The following is a 21,345-nucleotide window of genomic DNA, read 5'->3' as shown; positions in this document are numbered from 1 at the left end:
GTGTGAATCAGCTGAATCCCACCAGTAGTACAAGATGGAGAGGGAAAAAATTCATTAAATGATAGTCTTAACAAAAAAAACCAAACAAACCTAAAACTAGAAACTTGGAGCTATTAGATTTCTGGCATTGATCTGTGTTCCTGTTCTATCATTCAAATTATTAAATAATTCTGAGCAAGGCACTGTGCAGGATTTCACTTGAGATGAATCAATGGAGGAGGACAATAAAGTTGAATAATACTATGGGGTCCTATTCAATTTGACATTTGTTATGAATGTATAAAGCACTAAAGCAAAGTTTGAGGTGCTAAGATAGATATTAAGATTAAAGAATACATAGGCACCATCTATTCTATCTCCACAGAGCTCTGATATATATATATATATATATATATATATATATATATATATATGTGTGTGTGTATATATATATATATATATATATATATGTATATATATGCAGTTTTGTTGCTGCTGTTTAGTAGTTTTTCAGTTGTGTCTAACTCTTCCTAACCCCATTTGGGGTTTAACATTGTTTTCTCTAGTTCATTTTACAGATGAGGAAACTGAGGCAAGAAAGTGAGATGACTTTCCCTGGGTCACAAAGTTACTAAGTATCTGAGGCCAATTTGAACTCAAGAAGATGAGTCTTTCGGGTTCCAAGTCCAGCACTGTGGTCTCCTGGTTTTCCTCCCCAACAAAGTAAAAATAACAGACAGTAAATGCAAACCAAGTTTTTAACAACTGAAGGGCAGGGTGAATTGTTGTTAACTAGGGTGACTGTTGATGATGATGATGATGATGATGATGGTGATTACCATAAAAATTACTACTCACATTTAGACAGTTTTCAGGTTTGCTAATACTTTCTCTGTAGTGCCTTTTTGAAGTGAGTAGTATAACTATAAATATCCCCTTATTTTAATAAGAAGAAACAGAGGCTCAGAGAGCTTAAAGACACTGGAATGAGAGTTCTTGTTCCTAAAGCCAAGACTTTTTCCTAACCATGTGGGGATGTCACAGACAATGCAATAATTAAAAAGTTTGTGTTTAACTGAACAATGTAGATAGGGCAGGGGTCAAAAAGAGGCATCCAGATGTAGGGAAGAGAATACATTTTCTCTTGGCACAGTGAAGAATTGTTATTGTCACACTATTGTTCTAAATGATCTCAACAGTATTTGAAATAACAAGTTTATTCTTATTCCTATACTTACACTGAAGCAGAAAAAAAAAGTCTAAGGGTCTGCTGAGGGTCAGATCTAAGGATGAGGGAGAGAGAGGAGAGTTAGGAGAAGGTGCTCAAGGATGTGAGGGAAATTAGCAAGTGCTGAAATTTGTCTAAATTAGGAAATGGGTGGACATTAGGATATTCTGTATAGTATACATTGTAAACATCAACAAAGTATAAAGGAGACAGAGTCAGTTTTGGAATCAACAAGTCCTGCTTTCAAGTCGGCCCCCAAAACAGCCCAGATGTGTAAACATAAACAAGTCACTTAATTCCTCACTGACACCTGAGAAAACTCACTTAAGACTCTAGGTTTTACATGAGTTATGATAATTTTGCATCAAATGAAAGAGATTCTAAATTAGTAATTCTCTTTACCAATAAAAATACAGGGACTGTTGTTCCTTAAAATTTTCTAATGTCCATAAGCCACTTCTGGATTCCAAACTTGACACTGAAGCACCTCAACAGAGCTCTGAGAAACAGGGGGACAAGTTGGTCAATACTGAATACTCTTATAAGTCATAGAGAACCACTGTTTTAGCATTTTTGGCTTAAATGCCAGGTCCTGAAGCAAATTATTCTCCCCAAATTCCCAAGGTCCCTCTTTCACATGTTTCAAAGGACTACAGGAATTGTCAGTGAGTAGCTATTTAGATGCCTGTTCTTTCATCCACTAGTGATCTGCAGCTTTATTGCTCTTCTTTTTAATGGGACCATCAGAAGGAGTTTTCTCTCTAACTGGGAACAATAGGAAAGAGCATGGGGCCATTATTTAAAAAGAATGCATTCAAATTCTATCTCTGAAATGACCTTGGTAAAGTCACTGTTGCTGGGTCACAAGCTTCTTCAACTATAAAATGCAAAGGATCTTGAAACAGATTCTCTAAGAGGCTATTTTCAATTTTCAATTTATGACTTATGATCTAATTTTGAGACATATTCTAAGTATGGTACATCCTATGATCAATGGTCTTAAGATCAATAGTTGTGATTATAAAAAAACTCACTGATATTATTTAGCCTTAGCATTTTCTTCCATTGGTGCCTTTCAATGTACTAAAAAAAAAAAAAAAAAAAAAAAAAAAAAATCAGAATAACAATACTTACCAGTATAACTATGTGCCCGTTTCATATGAAGTTTCATATTGCTTTTCTGGGTAAAGCCCATTGCACAATAATCGCATTTGTAAGGTCTCTCTCCTGTGTGTTTTTTCATATGTACCTGGAGTGCACTCTTCTGATTAAATGCTTTTTCACAAAGGGTACAATGAAATGGACGTTCTCCTAAGAGAAGGGGAAAACATTTTTAAATATCCTTTATCAAAATCTAGTAAAAATAAGCCACATTTAGAAAACAAGTCTAGATTTTTTTTAAAGTAGAGATGTTATTTTAAAAACAATGCCCAACTTTAATGTCCATATCACTGAAAAAATTCATACTTTTTTATCCCAGTTAGTCCAAACTGAAAGATTAACTGGCACTTGTTTAAAGTTCCTTAGTAACTCTTTGAGGTAAGAGACTTTATTCTATACAGTTTTCTATTTCCTGTTGCATCTAGTACAAAGTTTGACAAGAAATGTAAGCAGCATTTCAATAAATACTTCTTTTTCAGTTTAAAATGTCTCCAAGAGACATTTTGCACAGCCAGTAGAGTTCAGATTTTGTCCAATAGTCTGAAAGAAAACAAAGTCCTGAAACAAGGAGGTGGCAGTGGAAAGGTAGGAAAAGCTGAACAAAATATTTTATACCCAGATATTGGGTATATTGTAGATATTGTAGAACCTGAAAAATAACTAGATATTAAAAATGAGGGGAAAAGAAGTCAAAAGTTCACTCTAAGATTTTGAGCTTGGGTAACTAGGAAAATACTAAAATAGGAAAACTGAGAGAAGGGGCCAAGGTTATTAGAGAAAACTATGGGTTAAATTTTGGAGATGCTGAGGTCACAAAAAAAAAATATTTAGGAAGAGCTATTCATCAAAGAAATGTAAATGTGGGGTTGAAATATAGATTTAGGATTCATTCACATCTCCATAAGTGAAGTTGTAGATGAATTTAACAAAGTAAATGGAATATAAATGGAAGATGGCCAAGAAGAAATAAGAGAAATAAATTTTTAAAGGATATGGAGATGGAACGATCAGAAACCAGAGAACTAAGAATGGTAGCATGGAAAAGCAAGAAAGGAGGGAATCAAGAATACAAAGAGATTTTTTTTAAAGTAATGAATGAACTAGATTTTTATACTACTTACAGACCTTCACATTTTTTCTACTTAAAAATTTTTCCATTATGTAGCTAAAAAGTCCCAAAGAGCTATTCTTATGCAAATTTTACATATTAATTCTACAAATAAAATGATACTCAAAATGATTTCCAGCACTTAATCAACAGAAATTTTCATATAATTCAGTCATAAACACTGTGCACCTCTATAAATTATTTCACAGTACTCTGGAAAATTCCTCTTATTTAGAGAAAAGCTATTTTCTGATAATTATATTGCCCATTTCATCCAGAAATAGAATTGAAACCCCCTAGACAAAAACTCTTCATACGTTTATTGGTTTCTACTTAATGAATAAGTCATGGCTCAGACAATTTTAAAATCTATTTCATAATAACATATAAATGTATAAAAAACATTTAATAACCCCCAAACACCGATTCCTCAAAACTACTGCCTCTCAGTGCATTCAAATAAATTTTGGTTTTTAAATTATTATTAATTAAATCACAAAATTAACAATTTTCTCTAAAAACAGTTCTCTAAAAGAGGTTCACTTTAAGACATTTATTTACTAACTAATAATTCAGGTCAATACACAAAAACTAAGGATATGTATATACATACTTTCATAGTATTCTCTTACAAAACCAACCACCAACTTTCTAAAATAAGTTACAAGTATTACTGATTTTTAAAAAAGTAAAGAAACAAGCCTACTTTTTCAGGGATATTTATGCTATTCTATATTTCCTTTATTCATCTAATTAGACACAGAAAAATGCCACATATTATTTAGTATTTTAGAACCCTGTGTATTCTGTTGAAGAAATAAAAATAATCTTGCTTCATATAAGGCCTTGGTTTGACTCTCTTAAAACATAAAATTTTCTTTTATTTTCTTTTTTTTTTTTTAGTTTTTGTAAGGCAATGGGGTTAAGTGGCTTGCGCAAGGCCACACAGCTAGGTAATTATTAAGTGTCTGAGGCCAGATTTGAACTCAGGTACTCCTGACTCCAGGGCTGGTGCTCTATCTACTGCGCCACCTAGCCACCCACAAATATAAAATTTTCTAACAGTCCTTTGCCTTCATATTTTCTATACATGGCAGATAACATAACATTCTACTTATGTGAAAACTCAGCTAAGTGGAAATTTTTAACTACTTTGGAACATGACCAAGAAACATGAAGTACGCAAAAAAAAAAGATTTCTGAATTAGAAAAAAATTTTTCAAAGTTTATGTGTTAAATCTAAAGCTCTTTCAATTCAATAACATTTTATGATGTTGTTGTATGTATGATGTAAGGGTCACTGTGTTACAGATTAGGAGTATGAAGCTAAAAAATAACAGTCCTGACCTCAATGAATTTATATTCTTAGAGGCAGAACAGGCAATACTGTACAAAACAAATAAAAATACACTATAAAGTAGAAAAGAGAGACATATATCTGTAGTGTCTGTCTCTCTCTCTCTCTCTCTCTCTCTCTCTCTCTCTCTCTCTCTCTCTCTCTCTCTCTCTCTCTCTCTCTCTCCTTTTTGGCCTCTATCATTCTTGTTCTAGCCTCATTTTTCAACCTCTTTAGTAACATATTTCCTGTCTCTGTCTTTCTAGTACCTTTCATGGCTTGCCAATCTTCTCCAACTCCTTAAACTAGGATGTTGCCCCAATTCTGTCCTAGGTGTTGTTCTATCCTCTCTCTACATTTTTAATATTGATATTCTTTTTCTTTTGAAAAACTCATCTATTCTCAATATGTATTTATCATTTCTAGATCTATAGAACAAACATTTCCAATTTTTTCAGGTTAATATTATCTCCACCCAGATTTGAAACTGGCACTTCAAATATATCATGTCTAAAAGTGAAGTTATCACTTTTTTTCACTTATCCTCTTCCCCTAATTTCATTCTTTGATTGTCTCTGTCATCTTTCTAGGCACCATATAGTTATGTTTAATATCCTATCAGCTGACAAGGGTCCCAGGAATCTAATCCCTCCTCTCTATTTCCAAGAAAAACATCCTAAAATAGGCCTTCCTATCTTATTATCCATTCTGTTGTGATAGACTTATGAATTTCCTTCCTCCGGTCTACTTTTGTTCAATCTACCCTCTATATTAGTGGTATCAAGCATATGGCCAGGAGTTAGCAGGCAACAAACAATCTGGGATAAGGCCAGGATCAACTTACAATGTAACACAGAAATAGTTAGCCAAAAAAAAAAAACCCCACAAAAGAATAAAGATATTAATAATATTTGGTTTTCTAAGATTTTAATAATAATAATAATACATGGTTTTCATTAAATTGTACATCAGGTCCTTGTTGGGCCACATTAGTGGTTAAATTATTTTCAGTGTATCTCATTTAAGAATGAAAAGGTATACAATCAAGATTGTTCTCTAAAATGGTTTTTAAAAAAGTAGTAGGGTTAAATGGAAAATACCTCAGTTATTCTTAAGGATTACATATAGTCAAAGTATTATTGCACACATTGTACCTTTATTTTTGGTCAGACTTGAGAGAAAATATTGATTAGCCTCTAATTAAATAGAAAAATCTTTATTTCAAGATTACCCCCACTAAAAGTCAACAAGCATTTCAATCAAGCACTGACTATATTTATAGCAATATGATACATGGTGAACATAAAATGACAAAATTAAAATGAACAAATCCTTACTGTTTTCAAGTTCATATTCTACTGGAAAGATACTCTAATGTATATGCCACGTATAAAAATTCCCTCCAAAGACTAGTCATGCCTATCTACCTTGGGTGACTCTTGTCCAGTACATCACAGGGGATCCACCCAATGGGTGCTTAACCTGACTCTTGAAGAAGATAAGAATTCTGAGTTAGAAGTGAGGAGCAAGTATATGCTATACCCTGGCTATAGTTACGTAAATGCAAATAGGGAGGAGACTATTTCTGAGTTCAAAGGCTAGTAAATGGATAAATCTGACTGAAATATATTGGGGATGAATGACAATCATATGTAAAAAGCCTGGAAATTTTGAAGAGCTTAAAATGACAGGAATATGGGTTGATTCTAAAACAAAGGAGTGACAGGGCCAGACTTGTGCATCAGGAAGATTGCTTAGGTAGCTATGTGGAAAAATGGCTTGGCCTGGAGACAGATGGGAAGCCAAGAGTCCAATTAAGAAGCTACTGTTATAGTGATGATGAGAGGGAATAAGGAACTGAAAAAGAGTAATGACTAAGTGAGAGAGAAGGGGACAGACAGAAGAGATATCAAGGATGAGGAGAGGAAGAAGTGGAATATAATTCTAAGACTATGAAACAAAATACAAGTACCTTTAACAGAAAGTGAAATTTCAAGGAGTAGATTTGAGAGGAATTTTGCCAATTCTATGAAATTGTCCTTGATTTCTCCTAAACCTCTATCTCTTCAAATCTCTCATACTTCTGTCTAACCTCTCATATTAACTTGTATGATAGCTATCTGTGCATTTTATTTTTGTATAAGATTAGACCTCTTTGAAGGGATTATGTCTTTTTTATTTTCTAATTCTTGAGCATCCCACATCATAAGTACAAAAACAATAAACAAAAACTTCAATTGAATCAATCATCATAACATCTTCAGATTGTTTGTGTGTATATATGTGTGTGTGTGTAGTGTATGTGTACGTGTGTGTGTGTAGTGTATGTATGTGTAAACCCTAAATGGCAAATTCCATGACCAAAATAGATATTCCAACTGTGTCTTCTGAATAAGACCACAGAATTACAAAGATAAAACCTTCATTATTAACATTCCCTTGAAATTACTTTTTTTTAAAATTACAATTATCTAAAATTCTATTTTACTCAAGACCTCACTTATAAATAACATTTAAGTTTATTCTTAATATGATTATCCCCTATAACAATGCAAAACTAAGAAAAAAAATAAATTTTTACATTAAAGCAGTAACACTTGAAATTATTTTGTGATTAAAAACTTAACTATTATAAGTATTCCTATATTTAAGTATCATTAGCAATACCTTAAACTTCTGTATGTACACTGGAAATAAACTATTTAAATTAAAACTCACTTATTCAAAAATTATTCCTTTTCCCCCATTTTCTAAAGTCAATGTAAAAACAAATTAAATAAATAGTTGCAATTTTGAAGCTATATGGGTAGGATATAAAAACCATATTTGACTTTTAAAAGGTATGTAAAAGAACAAATTCATTAAGTACTGAATGAAATTAATTTTCCTTTACAGGTTAAATACACCTATTATAAGTTACATATTAAATGAATATTTGCACTTGGAATCTTGTTTTCCCAGTGACTAACAACTTAATTTCGGAGATCATTAAAATAAAAGGGCACCACTCTGTAATCATTAATTACCTGTGTGAATTCGGCTATGTCTTTCTAGTTGACTTGGTTTAGCAAATGCCTTTTCACAAGTGTCACACTTAAATACTCTTGGCTTCTGAGAACTTAAAGAAGGACCTGCTTGATGTGTCTGCATATGCTCCTGTTCAATAAACAAAAGAATGAATTTTTTTGAGACTTTAATGGGAAGATATAAATTTGGAATGGCAGGGGAGGAAAAAACAGTGGCCCCTTCTCCCTCCCCCAAAACAATAAAACATTCCAACAAATTGAAGATAACAAAAGTAACTGTCTTTTATTACTTCTCTAATTTGTCCTATTTATTAGGCTGCTTAAACCTACAGAATTTTGTTCCCCAAGAGGTCATCTAGTACAATCTCCTCACTTGGCAGGTACACGAGGAAACAAAACCAGAGATGAACACACTTATATAGTCTGCCAATTTTTTTTATACTACTTACAATCACAGAACCTGGAAATTGAAAGACATCTACAAGTCATTTGTACAAAATCTTTGTTTTACATTTCAAGATATGCAAAAATTGAGGTTAAATCACTTATCTAATTAATCACAAAAAATAAGACTAATAAGTTAGACTCTGGAACTAGGGCTGACTACAACATCCTTAACATCATCTCTGATCTGAGTCAGTTGAAAAAATTCTCCCTCTCTTCAGACTTTCCTAAAACACTTTTAGACTTATTTCATAGGGAGCAATAAAGATCTTCACCTCCTCAAACATTTCTTAATTTCAGTCAAATTATATTATTAGCTATTTTCCAAACTTAACATTAAATTTCTGATATTCATGCCATGCCTGGAATATGTACCATTCTTCTTCCTGACACTACTTATAATCTTTTTTAGCTGTTTTCATGATGCCTTTAATGATTTCTTCCAGTTAGAGTTTTCTGCTTCAAATTATATACTTATTTCCTCTTAGTAGAGTACAATTCCTTTGGTTTTTTCCCTCTTAATTTTCTCTCAATTGCCAAATCTAATAGTTCCCCCCCACACACATACACTACACATCATTTTTTGACCTCTCTTCAACCCTGCACACTATTAACTATCCCCTCCCTCTTGAACACTCTCTCCTCTCCTCTCTGGGCATTTATGACACTATCCTCTTGATTCTCCTCCTACCTAATAAATTCTTCTTAAACTTTTTTGTTGTCTCATCATGCTCATCACAACTCCTAAATGTGAATTTACTCCAAAACACTGTCTTGGGTTCAATTCTTTCCTTTCCTCACATCCTCTACATTGGTCACTTCATTTCACAGACTGATTATCTCTGAAGATAACTCCAAGATATATAGCATCTTTCCCCTGAGCTCTAGCCCTACACTACCAATAGACTACCTTATAAAAACTTTTAATTGGATGTCCAAAAGGCATCTCAAATTCAACATGTCCAAAACAACTCATCGTTCCCCCATGCCTCAAATTCTCATTCCTTCTAAACTTCTGTATAAGTCAAGGGCACCCATAATCCATCCAGTCATCCATGTAATCAACTTCAATGTCAACTTCTATTCTTGACTCTCCCTGTCCCTATATTTAATCAGTTGCCAAATCTTATTGTTTCTTCCTCAACATTTTTTGCATGTCTCTTTTTCTACTGACATTTGATGTCATTCATATCCTTATCACTTCTAACTTAGATTATTCCAAAAGCCCTCTATTGGTCTCCCTGTCTCAAGTTTCTCCCTTTTCTAATCTCTCCTCCAAATGCCAAATTTGACTTCCCTCAAGCCCAAATCTGACCATGTCACTCCCCAATAAAGCCCATTGCTCCCTATAATCCCTGAGAATGCTTGGTTTTTAAAGCTCTACATTTCAGCCATTTTATATATTACTAAACTTTATGTGCTTTCTGGTTGAGCCAAACTGGTCTTCCTACTGTTCTTCCCAGGCAACACTCCGGAATCTCCTATCTCCATGCATTTCCACTAGTTGTTTCCTAATCCTAGATTCCATTTCCTATTCACCACTGTCTTTTAAGATCTACAGGATTCTTTAAAAGAGAGATCAAGTCATGTTCTACATGAAACCTTTCCTGATCACTCAAATTGCTACTGCCTTTCTCCTCAAATTTTATTTATTTTGCATACCAAGTATATATATAAGGGTACAGTCTCTCTTGATATGATTTAAGCTTCCTTGAGGTCAAAGACTATTTCATTTTAATCCTTCTACCCCAATGTGTGGTAAGTATGTAATGACTGGGACATAAGTGTAATAAATACTTTTGATACACTGTACTTAACACCAAAAGAGGAGCATTTCCATATAAAAAAATAAAACAAAAAGAAAGAAAACTACAAGTGAAATTTGTATATGTCATTAAGAAGTTTGTTACTTAAAACAAGCTATAATAATTTCACATTACTTTTAAAGCTGTCTCGTGTGTCTGTCTCCTTATGTCTCTGCTCTTTTCTGTTCATTTTCTTTTAAATTACCCTATCTCCTCTCTCTCTCTTTTTCTCTTGGCAACATCACTAGCTTTCTCCACAAGAAATACCTTGATCTACAAACTTAAAAAAAAAAAAAGGAAAACAAATAAACGCAAAGAAACGAAATAAATCCACTTGTTGACCACATCTGAAATATAGTCAATACATATAGTTGGTGACTACCTGACTGAAATGAGTTTTAGGAGTGTGAAATGCCATTAAAAGATTAATGGCAGAGGAGTCAGTTAGAAGACTACTAACATAATACAGATAACTTAAATAGGATGCTGTTATTAGCAATGAAAGGGAAGAAATGGATATGAGACATCTTAGAAGTAGGCCTGATTTGAGATGTGTGGAAAGGAGGGGGGGGGGGAGCTAAATAAATCAATGAACATGATGTTCATTAATTGAGAGAAGGAAGTCAAATGGAAGAGATATGGAGTAAGAGATAATAAAGTCATTTCTGGACATAAGAACTGGTGGAACCTTCAGCTGATGTTTTCAAAGGAGAATTGAAAATACCACTGTGCTACTTTAAAAGAGATCTAGCCATGAAGAGTAGTGATAGCTAAGCAATAACAAATAAACTAGAACAATTCTTTAGAACAATGTGCTATGTATACATATTTTAAAGGCCATATGTCCTTAAAATCACAAATACAAGGTTGAAAAATTATTTTGGTATCTACACCTCTATCAACTGAGGAACAACAGTGTTTTCAAAACATCATCATGTACACTGAGATTGGAATTATATATATATATATATATATATATATATAGATATAGATATAGATATAGATATAGATATAGATAGATATATAGATATAGATAGCTTTTAGGGGATTTATGTAACAAAGTTGCCCAAAATTAGCTTTGTTAGGAAATATTCACAGAATTTTATGACCCAAAGTTACATTTCCCCTTTACAATCATAAACAGGATTAAAAATGCTTTAACCAGATCAGATTATTTCTACTAGACATAAATAATAGAGTATGATAATAAACAAATTAATTTCAAGCTAATCATTTAGCTTTACAAAACAATAATGATGAAATTCCCATATGTTGGTATAATGTATGTTATATTTTGCAAAGCACTTTACATATATTCTCTCATTTAAGCTACAATTTTGTGACACAGAGGCTATTATTTTCTCTATCTTAAAGAAGAAACTGAGGTTTAGTGAGATTGGGAGACTTGTCCAGGGTAATGGTCTTAATAAGAGATGAAGGAAAAATCTAAACTCAGGTCTTCCTGATTTCAGGGCCAGCACTTTATCAACAAACAGAGTTTAAATACTAAAATGGTCTAGCTTACAAAGTTCAAAAGAATATCTTCACCTGGAGCACTGATGCAAGAATAAGAATATCTAAAGGAAAATAATGGCTTCTCCATAAAAAAGTCAAAATGCAGATTTGTAAACTATCAAAGATAATAAACTATCTGACTATATTTAGTGTCAGTTATCTTAATGTCAATAGCTAACAACTGTTCAAATGCCAATATAAATTTATATTGGTTCACCAGTAAAGAGAGATGTCATTTAAAAAAAGAAATCTGTCTGGCATATAATTTTATGGGTTATAAGAGAGTTGAATCAGAATACCCAGAACTTATCAAGAGCTAATAATCATGGTCATGATATACTTACTATGACAAATATAAAAAGGAAAATTCCCTAGTGAGAACTACATTCTACCTTCCTTGTATTGATATATTTTCATTTTTATATGAAAAGCTATAAATAAATGACAGGTAATTTTGCTATTATTAAGCATTCAAAATGATTTTATATTATGCCATTGAGTACACAAATCTAATTTTTTCTCTTGTCTCCAATCCTTCTCAGGAGAGTCTCAAATCATTCTTATTTTGATCTTAATTTCCTATTATTATCCCTGTAATGAAATGATTCTGAGAAGCAAGAGGGCGGACAAATTTCCAAAAGGGCCAGATTAGAAAGTACAAACCTTCTGCCCCATGCCTCTTCGTGTCCCTTGACCATTTTGTTTAGTTAAAGAATCCTATGAAAAGTAGGGAAAAAAGAGGAAATGCTATAGATGAAAGACAATTGTCTAAGTCTGAGATATCACTATGATGGGGAGAGAAAGCTTGGGAGACTCTAATAGGGATGTATCTTTTTTCACTAAGTACTATGTTAGGACTTAAAACAGAAGTGAATGTATGCCATAGAAAGACTAAGTTTGGATCAAGGGGAGCCTGCTTAAGAGTCAAAGTCTCTCATCTCATAACTGAAGGGTGTAGAAGAGCTTAAAGGGTTAAGAAATGGTAGAATCAATAAATAACATTTATGGAGAAGGAAGTCAGATAGGAAAAAAAGAGTCTTTGTAACCTTTCAAACTATCACTTTTTTCAACTATTACTGAAGCCTCCACACTATCCCTTATTTGGTTCCATAAAGTACTTCACACTAAGTCCCTATGAAAATACATTTAAGGGGCATATGACATTTACTGGGGAACAGAATATTGAAAAAGACTTTGCAAATGCTGCCACCAGGAGACCTCAAATTCATTCAAGTCTTTTATTCACACTAGTGCTGCTCCCCCTCACTCCCACCACCAAACCACTCAGGACCAACGGCATCATATACATACATACATATATACATATATGTATATGTCACTATTGATAATGAGCTTCAGGGTTGGTTTATTTCAAGATAATTGCAGACAAATTCCAAAGACTGCAGGAAGCTTGCATGATCAATCTCTTTGGTAGCAAGTTTTCCCTGAATTACTGCTGGGTTTATGAACCAAGGTAATGACTTCACATGCTATAATATCACTGGTGTCAAGTCCATCCATAGGGAGAAATTTACTGATGACAACTTCATTCTGAAGCACACTAGCCCTGATATCTTGCCTAGGACAATTGCTGGACTCAATACAAAAGACTCCTAGCCTTTCATTTGCATTGCTAAAATTGCTCTGTTGGGCTGAAAGCATATAGTTTTTAGTCAAATGAAAGAAAGCATGAACAGCATGGACCATGGAGAGGTTCAGTTCCCAGGATGGCAATACAGAAAGAAAATCACTATTTCTGACTATGGACACAAGTGTTTGTTTTTGTCTTCCCCACTAAACCATTCCTCTGTAGCTCCCATACCCCATAATCCTAGTACTTTTATTTATCATAAATTCTCCCTGTATTTCATTTCCCTTTTTTCTTCTATAATTATAACTAGATGGCCATTCTTTAAGCTAAATTTATGATAGTGAAATAAAAACTAAACTGTTAAAAAATAAAAAAAAAGGAAGGGAAATGCCTGTAAACTTTTTCAGAAAAAAAGAAGTTCTGGTTTGGGAACAATGGCAGTTACTATAATAATTTAAAGGAGGCAATCAGCAAGTTAGTGCCTTTTCCCTTTGGTTCTTATAGGCAAAATGTTTTGCTCCTCCTTTCATCACATTCTGAATTACTACCTATGATCTAAAAGCCAAGTCAAATGGCACTGCCTCAGCAAACCTTCCTAGATCTTTACATTCACTTGAAAATCTTCCCTCACAAAGCCTTACCTTTCATAATTCTCTTATACTTATTATCTCCCAGCTTGAGTATAAGGTCATAAGGGCAGGAACAAAAACTTTTCTACATTTATTTTTAAAATCAACATCAGCACTGAACATAGTGTAGCACATAATAGGTTATACCATCTATAATCTCTCATTTCTTCACTCACAGGGTCACTGTACCAGTACTCCATCACCTCTTCCAAGGACTATTACAATAGTCAAATTGGTCTCCGTAATTCAGATGTTTCTCTGCATGCACATAGTAGCAAAATCAACAAAGTATATATTTCTCTCTTCTAATCTATACTCCACATGTCACTTCACAGCTCAAGAAATCAGTTGCTTCCTATTGTATCTAGGTTAAAATGCAATTTCCCCTGTTTAATACCTAAAGTCCTTCCTGGTCTAGCTTCACTCTGTCTTCACAAACTTATTTCACATTACTCTTGTCTCACATACTTTACATGGTAGCTACAACTAGCATTTTTATTATTTCTGAGGAAGACTTTCTTTCCTTCCACCTTTATTTTTTTGAATAAGTAGACAGTTCATTCCTGAAATGCTTTTCCTTCTTTCCTCCTATTTGGAACCTCTTAGTTCCTTAAACATTCAACTTAGCTACCACTTCTACGAATGCTTTCCTGTTCTCCCAGAGGTGTTAGTGTTCTTTGGCTCCCAGAAATTCCTTTGAATATAATTTGCATTAACTTATATGTGAATATATATGTTGTAATATCCATCTGAACATAACTTCAAGGAAATAAAGGGACCATTTTTTTTTTGTCTTTGATTCCTATGTATAACTAGTATAGCATCTTGCACAAAACAAATGTTTAAAATGCTTGCTGAATTGTAATAAATAAATGTGAATCTTTCTGGTTCTGTTTTTGTTACCTGGCCTAAGATAGGGAGAGGGAAGCATCACAGATTCTTTAGAAAGGATTACTGACTGTCATGCCTAATAGCAAATATTTTTCTTCTGCATAAACCTGCAGGTCCAATTTCATGCTGGGGCTGTATAGTGAAGGAATGAATCCTTTAATCAATATCTTATAAAATGAATTTTGAATTTTTTAAAAAATAGAACCAAAAAACATAATGGGAGGATGGGCAGTATAGAAAATGAGAGTGTTAAGAAGCTTTATATAGAAAAAAGAATTTGCTAGTATATAGACACATTCTAAAAAGGGTCAGTTAGAAAAGTCTGAGATCTAATATAGCCTAATTTCATTAATGAATTATGTTTCCAAGAACATTTATTAAATACACTAGAAATGTAAAAGTTTGTATTTTGAGCACTAATGAATACCATTTTTACACAGCATTTGAGAAATTCTTGATTCCCCAGACCATTAATTTCTTAGTAGGATTAATAACATTTCCTTATAGGAAAAAAAAGGAGGGATTTCAAGTCCTAACAAAACCACAATGGCTTATGTCCAATACCCAAATATTTTTAATAAAATAATGGTTGTTTAAAAGTTCAATAATGATGACATTTAACCTTTCTTAAAGAAAAAATTACCTTGAGATGTGTTGCCCGTTTGAAGGCTTTACTACAAATGGGACAAACGTGGATCCGCTCTTTGCCATGAACTTCTTTGCTGTGATGCATTAACATGGTTGCAGATGAGAAAGTGCGATTACATTCAAAACACAGGTGCACACGACCTTCTTTTTCAGATTGACTATTTTTATTCAGGTTTGGTGAAACATCAGTCACCTAGAGAAATTTATCAAAAGAATTACTTTATATTTTTAACAAACATGTTTATTCTTTTTGTATGTTTGCATACAGGTCATTAAAAACAGTGGTTTACATGTCATGATTTCCTTTTATTTTTACTTAAATTTAAATAATTTAGCTGACAGTTTGAAAACCATACACACCCATACCCTTAAATAATCATTCAGGGCAGCTAAGTGGTGCAGTGGTTAAAGCAATGACTTTGAAATCAGGAGAACCTCAGTTCAAATCTGGCCTTAAGACATTTAGCTGTGTGACCTTAGGCAAGTTACTTAACCTTGATTGCATGGCATGCAGAGCCATCTCTGGTCATCCTGATTCATATCTGGCCACTGGACCCAGGTGGCTCTGGAGGAAAAGGTGAGGCTGGTGACTCAGCACAGCACCCCACCCCCCAAATCTAATTCATGTGCATGTCATGACATCACCTCCCTATTGTCACAAGTCTTCTTCAAGAATGAAGGACAACACCAAATTTTCATCCAAGCTACACATACTTTCCCAACCTAGTAAAATACCCAAGACATGTATAAATTCAATTCAAAATGCTCCTTTCAGCACACTGAAATTAAGACCATGCCAATATGATGATAAAAGGAGATACTGACAAAATCAACTAATATATTTTAATATTATACTAATCAACTTACTAAGGGAATATGTTAAAAATTGATAAAAAAAACTAAATTCATCTGGGAAAACAAAAACACCTAGGATATTAAGAGAAATGATGAAAGAAGTAGGGACAGAGGTAAATTAGTATTTCTATACATTAACCTATATTATAAAGCAACAGTTATCCAAATCATGTGGAATTGGTTAAAAAATAGTAGAGATAAATCAACGGAACAGATTAGGCAAGGTAGAATCAGAAACAATAGAACTCAATAACTTAATGGTTAATTAAATGAAAAAAATTGCTGAGGAAAAAACTCCCTTATTTGATTTAAACAACAATTATAACTACTATGAAAACTGGAAATCAGACTAGCAGAAAGTAGGCTTAGACCAATATCTTATACCACTCACTCCACAATATACTTCATGTATATGCATAACCTTAATAATAAAGATCATATTTTTAAAATTAGAAGAGAAACAGATTATTTATTTCTCATAGCTATAGGTAGGAGCATTTAAAAAGATTATGTTTATATGAAACTGAAAAACTTCTGCACAGATAACAATAATATATCTAGAAAGAATGGAAGTTAGGTGTAATGGGGAAAATTTTTTTGTATCAAATTTCTCTGGTGAGATTTTGGTATTCAACATATATACATTATTTAAACAGACATGTGCATGTGTTTGTATGAATGTGCCTGTATTTCCTAATAATAATAATAATAATAATAATAATAATAATAATATTTTTGTCCTTCATTTTCAAAGACAACCATGACATCAGGGAGGTAATGCCATGACAAGCACATGAACTGGATTTGAGTAAAGTGAAGTTGTATGAAGTGGTACCAGTCTTACTTTCTCCTCCAGAGACATTTGGATCCAGTGGCCAGATAGGAATCAGGATGACTGGAGATAGTCCTGGATGCAGGGCAATCAGGATTAAGTGACTTGCCCATGGTCACACAGCTAGTAAGAGTCAAGTGTCTAGGCTGAATTTGAACTTCTGTCCTCCTGACTCCAAGGTCAATGCACTATTCATTGTGTCACCTAGCAGCTTTGATGGCTCAGTGGACTCAGGAGGAAGGGAGTTCGAATCTAACCTCAAACATCTGATACTACAGACACACTAGATGTGTGACCTTGGGCAAATCACTTAACCCTGATTGCCTCACATCCAGGGCCATCTCCAGTCCTAACTCCTATCTGGATCCAGATGGTTCTGGAGGAGAAAGTAATGTTGGTGACTTAATACCATAACCCCTTACTCAAAAATTCAATTCATTCCCTAAGAGAGTTAAAGGAATATAAAGAAGTAGTTTTCAAAAGAAGAATTGCAAGTATTCACAACCACATGAAAGAGTACACCAAATCACTAATGATAAGAGAAATGCATATCAAAACAACTCTTGGGATTTTACCTCACATCCTATAAATTAGAAAAATGAAAATAATCACTACCAGAGGAGTTGTGAAATGATGGTCTCTACACTACTGGTGAAGCTAGGATATGGTATAACCATTTTGGAAAACAATCTGGAATAATACAAATAAAGTGACTAAAATGTCCCTACACAGGCAGCTAGATGGCTTCTTCCTGAAGTCAGGAGAATCTGAGTTCAAATCTGGCCTCAGACCCTTAAGAATGTCTGACCTAGGGCAAGTCACTTAATCCCATTGCCTTAAATTAAATAAAAATAAAATGTCCATATACTTTGAACCAAATGGCTCAAATGCCAAAGAAGACAATGATAAGACCCTATATATTCCAAAATATTTATAACTGCACTTTTGTAATAATTAAGAAGCGGAAATAATGTACATGCCCTATCAACTGTAGAACGGCTCAACAAATTGTGATCTACGAATGTACAGAATATTGCTGTGCAGTAAGTAATGACTTGTGTAATGAATATTAAGAAGCATGGAAAGAATTGTATCAAATGATATAGTAAGAAGTAAGAAAAGCTAAAAAAAAGATAAACAAAAAAATTTCAACAATGCAAATGGAACAAACTACATACCAAAAAAATCAAAAGTGATAACAAATCAAGAAGGACTTGAAAGAAGAACTATGAGAACACACTCTCAAACCACTCCTTATGGAGTTGGGAGGTTGATAACTATTACACATTACACATGTTTTTCAAAATATATAAAAAGCATGATTTGTATTATGGGCTAGGCTCTATAGGAGTGATGGATGAAAAGATACCTGGCATTATTACAAAATTTTTAAGGAACAGAAAATGTCAATAAAAACTTGTTTTAAAGAATCACTGGGGTGGCTAGGTGGCGCAGTGGATAAAGAACTAGAACTGGAGTCAGGAGTACCTGGGTTCAAATCTGGTTTCAGACACCTAATAATTACCTAGTTGTGTGGCCTTGGGCAAGCCACTTAACTCCATTGCCTAGCAAAAACCTAAAAAAAAAAATCATTGGGCTCACCTGAAAACTATTAAAAGGGGGGGGGGGGGCTGCATCCTCTATTCAAGAAAATATAAATGCAAACTGTCAAGATCTATTTTAATTAGAAGACAAGATAAAGAGAATCCACTGCTCAGCTCCTGAAAGAAATCCCAAAAGAATCTCAGAATATCAAAATCAAAACTATAAGCAGAAAAAATACTAGAAGCTTCCAGAAAAAAAGGACTGATCTAAGAAACCATTATCAAGACTACACAATATCTGGCAGCTTCTACTAAAAATGGGGAGATATTTACTATATTCCAAAAGTCAAAAGATAAAAGCTTACAACCATAACCTATTCTAATTAAGCTGAATATAATTCTACATGGAAAAATAAATAACACTTTAATATAATATGCAAACATTTCTAATGAAAAGAACAGGAGATTAGGAATCTTGAAGTAGAAATACAAGAGTTAAGAGAATTTAGAGAAGCATATTTGCTTGAGCAGTTTTGGAAGGGACTACAACTTTCTAATAGGAGAAAAGAGAGTTCCTTTAGAATTTCAAAGGGCATTGAGGAGATTAACTAAGAAAAAAACAGAACATATAAGCATTCTGTCATTCTCCATTTATAGGTAGACTATCACCCCAATTAGGGTAATTTTGTAATCACGTTATCAATACATTTTAACCAGACTTAAAAAATTATATTACAATGATATTACTTTTATTTCTACTCCTTTCCTACCACACAGCTAGACTCTAAGTTCCCCATAGGCAGAGAATATAATGTTCAACTTCAAAAATTCAATGAAGTACAAAGAAAAAATGAGGTATTTTTTTGCACAAGAGGAGTTTCTATTGTATTGGGGGATAGAATATAGAGATAAATGTAGATAGAATGTAGAGAGAAAAGACGTAAATAACTTAAAACTTCCCTCTCCTAATCCTCATATTATGTCCTTAACTTTTTTCTATCATATTATACTGCTTTTACTGTACAATTCTCTAAATACAATTCCTAAATACATTGCTTCCTCCTCTTGTTTACTCCACCCTGGCTTTTAAGAATCTCTGCTCTTCTGTGTGACTTTGGGCAAGTCACTTAACCCCACTGCCTTGCAAAAACAAACAAACAAACAAAGAAGCTGGACTCTTGCTAGGGATTCCTGTCTCCTCAACACACTTTACTATCCCTCAATTTGGATGAAACTTTATATTTCTCTGCACATTTCACTTCAGTTAAAACTCTGCACTGAAGACTGATCTTCCAGTAAGCATGTTTGTTCTAAATTCTTATTGCCCATTGCCACATCCAGGCTATTCCTCTGACACCATCCCATAGGTACTCCCTCCTCCTCAAAGTCCATGCCATATAAAAACAATAAGAAGTTAATATTTGTATGGAACTTTTAAGATTTGGCAATTAAGAGATCAATAGTAACTTTGGAGAAAGCAGTTTCAGTAGAATTGTTGAGTAGGAAAAAAAAATCTATACCATATATCATTGAGAAGTCAATATACTAGATGCACAGGAAATTGAGGTAAATATATAAGATCAGAAGTCATCCCCCAACAGACAAAACAAATATATCAACAATTTTCAAAATGAGAACTGTAAACTATCAATGACCATAGTAAACACTTCCAGCTCTAAAAATCACTAAAATTAAAGAATTACAAATTAAAATAATACCAGGATTTTATCTCACACTCAGTCAACTGGCAAATAAAAAAGTGGAAATTATAACTATTGCAAGGGTTGTGGGATGGTATCCTACGTACAGGTTGTTGTATTGGTTATTTTTATGTTGGTGCTTTCGTTAGAAAGTGTGTTTATCAAGGGTTGCTTTTTTTTGAATCCCTTGTGCTTAGCATAGTTCCTGAAATATAGCAGGGGATTTAATAAATGTTTATTGACTGGCTGACTGTGGAAGGAACATAAAATTCATTGTTGGTGAAGCTATGAACTAGTTCAACTGTTCTGGAAAAAAACAATTTGGAATTAAGCAATGAAAGTCACTAAATTGCTCAGACCCTTTGACTCCAGGGTTCTTCTACTGAGCATATAAGTAATGCAGCTCAAAGAGAAAAAGGCCTCATATAAATATTAATTTTTTACGACAGTCAAACCCTGGAAACAGTGGGTGCCCATTAATTGGGGAAAAGATGAACATGTAAGAGAATATCATCAATCATTTTGCATTAATAAACATCTTAATTCCTCAAATCTCTCAGATTTCTCCCTTTCCATTCTTTCCCACTGTCCTTCCTACCCCGACCCCTACTCCCCTGCCCTAGCTGAAAATCCTGCCTCATTAAAAAAAAAAAAAATTAAAGCTCTCCACAAAGATCTCCTGCTTCTCTTCCCTTCCTCATCCCATATATTGGGCAGCTAAATGGTGCAAAGCATAGAGCGCTGGCCCTGGAATCAGGAGGGTGGGAGTCCAAATCTAGCCTCTGACACTTACTAGCTATGTAACCTAGGGCAAATTACTTAACACCAATTGCCCCGCATCCATGGCCATTTTTAGTCACCCCAATTCATATCTGGCCACTACACCCAGATGGCCCTAGAGGAGAAAGTGAGGCTGGTGACTCAGCATAGCACCCCCTTACTCAAATCCAATTCAGGTGCTTGTTATGGCATCACCACCCTGATGTTATTATCTTCTTTGAAAATGAGGGACAAACATTATTATCATCTCATATAACTCAGATGACTTTTTTT

The 21,345-nt window shown here is 33.7% G+C and overlaps 1 protein-coding gene across 1 annotated transcript in view; it reads right to left on the bottom strand.

Annotated features, from left to right (window-relative positions):
- ZNF236 (zinc finger protein 236) overlaps positions 1 to 21,345 on the bottom strand; it is a 222,667-nt gene that overhangs the window by 4,061 nt on the left and 197,261 nt on the right. The window contains 3 exon segments of the mRNA XM_074202830.1: positions 2,342 to 2,518; positions 7,839 to 7,968; positions 15,357 to 15,554. Of these exon segments, the coding sequence (XP_074058931.1) occupies positions 2,342 to 2,518; positions 7,839 to 7,968; positions 15,357 to 15,554 (505 nt within the window).

This window comes from Macrotis lagotis, chromosome X (assembly GCF_037893015.1).
Source record: "Macrotis lagotis isolate mMagLag1 chromosome X, bilby.v1.9.chrom.fasta, whole genome shotgun sequence".
Classification (NCBI taxonomy): Eukaryota; Metazoa; Chordata; class Mammalia; order Peramelemorphia; family Peramelidae; genus Macrotis; species Macrotis lagotis.
This window is presented reverse-complemented; position numbering and strand designations above follow the sequence as displayed.